This window comes from Zingiber officinale, chromosome 2A (assembly GCF_018446385.1).
Source record: "Zingiber officinale cultivar Zhangliang chromosome 2A, Zo_v1.1, whole genome shotgun sequence".
Lineage (NCBI taxonomy): Eukaryota > Viridiplantae > Streptophyta > Magnoliopsida > Zingiberales > Zingiberaceae > Zingiber > Zingiber officinale.
In genome coordinates, this window is record NC_055988.1 from 80789991 (window position 1) to 80795915 (window position 5925).

The window sequence follows — 5925 nt, forward strand, 5'->3', positions numbered from 1 at the left end:
GTCACAGAATTTAATATTTCCCCCCAAAAATTTATTTTATTATTTATAAAATTAAATAAGTACGAAACAGGTGGGTTTTAAATAATGTTTTGGATATAATTTATATAGGGGCCGATCGGATCCAAACTGAACATAAGCTCATTAAAACCAGAGATCGGCCCATAATTCAACTTCGGTGAGGCTGGCGTGGCCTTTGTAATTCTCCGGCCCTCCCATACGCGAGATGGTGGGCCATGAAGGCCGTGATTATCGTTCCTCCCTCGGCAAATTTCCGACGTCTGCGAAACGAGAAAATGGAGATGGGCGCCGCACAAAGTGCGAACCCAATCGTTCAACTTCCACACTTCCGATCAGGTGTCCACTGCTTCAAATGTTTGTTTTTTCTTCTTCAATGATTTGGCGAGCGGAGAACTAGATGGAGATGTGCAACTTTAGTGGAGATTTTAGTTGGTTTTAGTGCCCGGTCGAGATTGACGACGGCTGAAATGGTTGATGCAGCTTTTGTTTAGGCGTCTGGAGTCGGGCCTCTTGTGCTTGAGGTATATCTTAAGACTTAACTTTCATGTCCGAGTATTCTTTGCTGCATTTTGTTGCTAAGCAATACTAATTTGGAGTTTGTGAATCCAGCAGTAAATGTTTTCATCTCATGAATTACATGCTTGCGCTAAAACAATAAATGATACACCCCCAAATGTAGATGAGTGGTAGAATTGTCCATGAATTGTTATCTTATACAATTTTAAGCTTGACTGGTTGTGATTGCATGGATAGTGCATGTCAAGCCAATTGCAATGCATCATTGGGAGAGTCAACGGCAGAGTGAATAGGAGAAGAAAAGGAAGGCTTTGGTGGCATTTCGATGTCACCGATTCTTCCTTCCAACATTTCAATCACCTTGGTCATGGAAGGTCTGTTTGCTGGCATAATTTGGATGCACCACAAACCGACCAATGTCATCTTCCTTGCAATTTCTTCTGTTTCGACTGTTATATCGTATGCTTGAAGGTCTCTATCTTGATCAAGATGCTCATAAACCCAGTGCGGAAAATAAACTTCACTGCTTCTTTCTGCACATGTCTTCACATTTTTTCTTCCACCAACCATTTCCAAGATCATCATCCCATAGCTATAGACATCAGATTTTGTGGAAACTGATCCAAAATTTCTTGAAATTACTTCTGGTGCAATGAATCCTATTGTTCCTCTTGCATCAGCCATGGAAAGTATGCTTTCTTTTTGAGGGCACAACTTTGCTAATCCAAAATCTGAAATTTTGGGGCAAAACTCCTCGTCTAGTAAAATGTTGTGTGGTTTTATATCAAAATGTACAATGCGCATGCTGCATCCGCGATGAAGATACTCTAATCCTCGGGCGATACCGATTGCTATGTGGTATAGTTTGTCCCATCCCAGTGTTAATTTTGGCTTCTCAGAATAAATGTACTTTTCCAAAGATCCATTGGGCAAGAATTCGTAAACTAGAGCTCGTTTTTTACCATCAAAACAAAAGCCAAGTAGACTAACAACGTTGACATGAGAAGTCCTGCCAATGCTAATGACTTCATTAATAAATTCTGCTCCATTTTCTGTGAAGTTGCTCAGTATCTTTACTGCTACCAAACGACCATCTTGGAGTGTACCTTTGAACACACTTCCATAGCCTCCTTTCCCTAGTTTTTCACTGAGAGATTTTGTGATCTTTTTCAAATCTGAACATTTGTATCTTTTAGGTGCAAGGGAACCATATTCTGCAAGCATGGTTTCAATCTGTTGTGTGTTCTTTGATTGGTACAAAAAAATTGTAGTTTTTCCGAATCCTTTTTGAGCATAGAGGACTAACATGAGGATGAATAAGATGAGACCGACTACACCTGTGACTGAACCTGCAAACATTTTTCAAGTGAAATTTATATGGGTTGTCCTTTCCATGAAGACATTTTTGTGTTTTTGTTAGGTAAATACAAAATTATGGTTTAACAAAAGGAGAATGAAATGATGCAAATTTCTTGAAAGTTATGTTAGGAGTAGAATGTAATGTTTCTTCTCTGATGGGAGTGTTTAAATATTTGTTTTTTAAAAGACAACTATTAACTTTTTCTTTGTTCTTTATGTAAAGGCATTTCAATCATCTAGTCAGAGCAATTTATCAAACAGCGCACTTGAAATTTTAAATTTATCAATACAATTTTCTTGGTCTATGAAAAATTGTATTCCAAAATACTGAAAGCAACTGATAGAACCAACAAACCAAAAAAAAAAAAATGTTAGATATCATACCTAGTGCTATATGTTGTTTCCGTAAAGCCTTCTTTCTTGAAGCAGAACCACCTGCAAAATGACGATATAGTTTTATAAATGTACGTAAGTTTTGCTTTCAATACTAGATTGTAGATTCAGTTGAGTTTCTTAGTTGAGAAAAGCACATAGTACCAAGAACATTCTGTATATAACTCTATAGCGTTGTATAAATGGGAGCAGGTACTGCCCTTGGTGAACTAGGAAAGTGTCGCATTAGGGTTTAAGTAGAAGGTTATGAGAGACAGGAGTGCTGAAGCATCATGTAAAATCCTGAGTTATTTTTGCTTTATCGACTTGATTAAGCAGTACTAGTGAGTGACTAACGCTAGGCATTAGTTGATTAGCTTCACTAGAATTGAACACTGTGATTATATTTGAGAGTAGAAACAGAATGCTCTTACTTGGCCCATCATTGCAAGTGCTAGAGTAATGCCATCCACTGTTGCAGATGCACAAGAAAGCTGAATTAGGATCGCTGTATCCACATGTCCCGCCACTCACTCTACACTCGGAGCAGTCAGCCACATCTTGCCACTCCATCAGGAATCCCTTACTCAGTAGTCCAATATAGTCTTCTTCCTCTTCTCCTTCGATCAGAACAGGTGCAGTGGCTATGTTGCACCCTGATGATGATGATGCTGGAGGACTGGAGTTGCCGTAATGTCCACCAAGATATGCGAATGTGTCGCTTGGAGAACAATGTATTCTTTTGGAATAGTTGGATGGTGGCACCTTGCAATTGTTCAAGAAGAAGAGCTCTCTGTTTGCCTTGCTAACTCTAAAGTATTTGGTGGGATTCAAAATGTTGTTATAGGAAGATATTGGGCAGAAATCATTGATCAGTGTGTTCACTGCTTGAAAGGAGTTGTTCCCATAGTTGATGGCAAGGACTTGGAGCAAGCCTGCATACGGATTCACAAGAATTGGGACATTGTTGCTGCAGTTGAGTTCAAAAGCAAGATAGCCACAGAAGGAAGGTTGATAGCCACTCAGCCAAAAGGGATAGCTGATGTTGGTAAGATCTCCACAGCTCTTGGGCTCACACCCGGTTGTGTTGTTGGCCATACTTGATGTCGTGTAGTAACAGATGCAAACCCAGAGGCGGATGGTTGTGGATTTTGGCAACAATTTTAGGTTCATGATTACAGAATAAGTTGTGAACAAGAGGAAACCAAGCTGATGAGGGACGACTGAACCAATAATATTGATGAGATAATGCAATCTAAACATATTCAACACAATCGACTTAAAACACTTGGAACCGTTTACTTTGCAGTTGACTAGCTGTTGGTTGAATGTTTCATCTGTCGTGAGTTACACGTAGTAGGAGACCTCGTAGACTTCTTTTACATCTTGCGGGGCCTAATGCATTCATTGTCTTGGCAATTCTTTTGATCAATTGGGCAAAAGGCGATAATGCTAGCCCCCAGCGTCTCCGCCGTACCTTATCCAAAGTCATCACGAGGGAGGTTAGTCACGGTAACCGGAGAAGCTAGTGCGCATTGGGAAGAGGAACATGAGGACCAGGGATTTACGCCCTGACTACCCCGTGATTCGAACCCACGATCTCATTGGGTAACTTTCTACGCACTAACCACTCCGGATAACCCCGTGGGGCGGCAATTCTTTTGATCAAGTCATAACACATTGTTGTCGTTGGGCCAAGTATATCAATCAATCCTATTCGCTCCCCTATTTTTTACTAAATTTTATGACTGTTTCCCTCTCCCTCCGTAGTTATCTTATTTCATCTAACTAAAGGGATTAAGAGGCTATGCATGAGTTATTATGAATATTTTTACGTCTATTTCCATCCAAGGAAACAGCTGCCCTACTTTCTGTTAGCGGCAAGACTACTGAATCTTAAAAATCTCAAGTTTCTACAATCTGCATAGTGGTTGCTAGATGGAATACAACACATGTATTAAGTGCAGAAACAGAAAAGAATTCCTTTGTTTTTTTTTTTCTTTTGATAAATTAGTTCCATTATTGTTTGGTACCACAAAGTTCTTGAAATTTTATATTGTAATGAGAAAGAATTTACGAATTTCAGGAGAAGAATTTTATACTAGTGCATGCGTACCTCGGTCATGGTGGCACCAATCGGAGGTAACCGAACCATCTGGGCAGTAACAAATCTGGGTGGAGTCGTGTACACAAACACCACCGGAATCTTGGCAAGCTCTGCACCACTCATGGATCCCCGCCGTCCATCTCACTGTGAATCCGGTGTATATCGCTTCCGAAAGGCTGATGTTCCTGGACATCACCTCCTTGGCTGCCGTCTTGTTCAAAGGATACCGATAAGGTCCGCTGCACGTGCCCACTTCCGGAGGCAGGGTAGCATTCTCTGTCATCGAGATGTACATGTAATTGCGTGTTGTATGGTTTAAGAAGCAGTTATCCACCATGGTTAGGGAGCCGGAAAATTCTTCAGAGCATTGGAAGAGGATGACCCGTTGAGCGAGATCAGTCAACTCGAAGAGCAGAGGATCTATTACAGTATCACCATACGGCATGCAAAAATATTCATAAGAGCCATTCAATTCCTGATACCATGTATCAAGAAAATACTTGTCGACGATGGTGAGCATGCTTTTGTCGTAGTCGATGGCTTGCACAGCGTAGGTTCTGTTGTTGGCCATGGAAATTGTGATGACAGGGAAGGTGCCACTGCTATTGCATTGGAGGTAAAAACCTGGGTGGCCGCAGTAAGCAGGGGCCTCGAGGCTGCCGCTGAATGGGTAAGATACATTGATGCTGAGGTATCCGCAGATGAATGGCCTCGAGGAGCATTCCTGGAGCACCTCGAAGTAATCTCGATCAGCAGAGACGCATGGTTGCAGAAAGCATAGGGCGCAAAGGAGTAGACGCAGAACGAAAGCTGCTGCGTAAGGAGACATGGGCCGCCACCGTGTATTTGCTGTGTCAGACAGAGGTTAGAGCCTTTTTGAAGGGGAGAAAGTATTGATATATTATCAGCCTTACTCAACTCTCTGGAAAAGCAACGTCAATCGTCCCGGCTGTTCCAATTCATGATGGAAGCATCCAGGCAGCCCTTTCACTCCTCCAAAATGTGAAAGGAGGGCCATTCATCTGCGGATGAAATAAAATTTGGAGATCGCCCTAAAATGCTCTGAACAGATGTTCAAGAGGGCCATTCACTCATCCAAAATGTGATGTTCAAAATATTTTAATTTGGCTTGAATTCGATGAGGGTCAGTCCTTTCAATGAAGTGTAATTTGGTGTGTGCGTGTTTGTTAAGTACTTCAAATAATGAAAGATTATGTTTTAAGGGAAGGAGAATGACATGATTAAACATTTGCTCCCTAAGAGAAAAAAAACTATTAGTTTTTTCTTCGCGTGAAGACATTTCAACCTTTTAGTCAAAAAGAATCCTGCGTTCTTTAGGTCTAGACACGCTATCCTCTAATCTTGTTATCTTTTTCTTTCTGGTTGTCTGCCATTTCAGACATCACAAACATTTTCTAGCATTAATTGACCTGAAAGATTATATTCTAGGACACTCAAACAAACTGGTCAAAAACTAATGTCGACCTTTCATGCATCTTTGATATTGTTTCAATGTCCAAGGGATAATAAATGATAGACGTATAATATCGCTG

At 40.8% G+C, this 5925-nt stretch overlaps 1 protein-coding gene across 2 annotated transcripts; it reads right to left on the bottom strand.

Annotated features, from left to right (window-relative positions):
- Window positions 1-598: 598 nt before the first annotated feature.
- On the bottom strand, window positions 599-5514 carry LOC122041334 (LEAF RUST 10 DISEASE-RESISTANCE LOCUS RECEPTOR-LIKE PROTEIN KINASE-like 2.1). 2 transcript variants are annotated; one of them, XM_042600976.1, is made up of 4 exons: window positions 5287-5514; window positions 4382-5221; window positions 2278-2328; window positions 601-1883 (listed from the first exon to the last, which is right to left on the bottom strand). In XM_042600976.1, exons 2-4 carry the CDS (start codon window positions 5199-5201, stop codon window positions 778-780), a joined length of 1977 nt encoding a protein of 658 aa, XP_042456910.1. In that variant the 5' UTR covers window positions 5202-5221; window positions 5287-5514; the 3' UTR covers window positions 601-777. The 2 variants fall into 2 exon arrangements, with proteins under 2 accessions (XP_042456909.1, XP_042456910.1); XM_042600975.1 differs by lacking the exons at window positions 4382-5221; window positions 5287-5514 and adding an exon at window positions 2700-4350 and having other exon boundaries at window positions 599-1883.
- Window positions 5515-5925: the final 411 nt, after the last annotated feature.

Bases quoted from the DNA above. Each gene is read 5' to 3' on its own strand.
- LOC122041334 (XM_042600975.1), bottom strand. From the start codon at position 3,528: ATGTTTAGATTGCATTATCTCATCAATATTATTGGTTCAGTCGTCCCT. The intron at 2,329-2,699 runs GTAAGAGCATTC...GTCATTTTGCAG, and splicing joins CACTTGCAATGATGGGCCAA to GTGGTTCTGCTTCAAGAAAG. The intron at 1,884-2,277 runs GTATGATATCTA...AAATGTTTGCAG, and splicing joins GAAACAACATATAGCACTAG to GTTCAGTCACAGGTGTAGTC.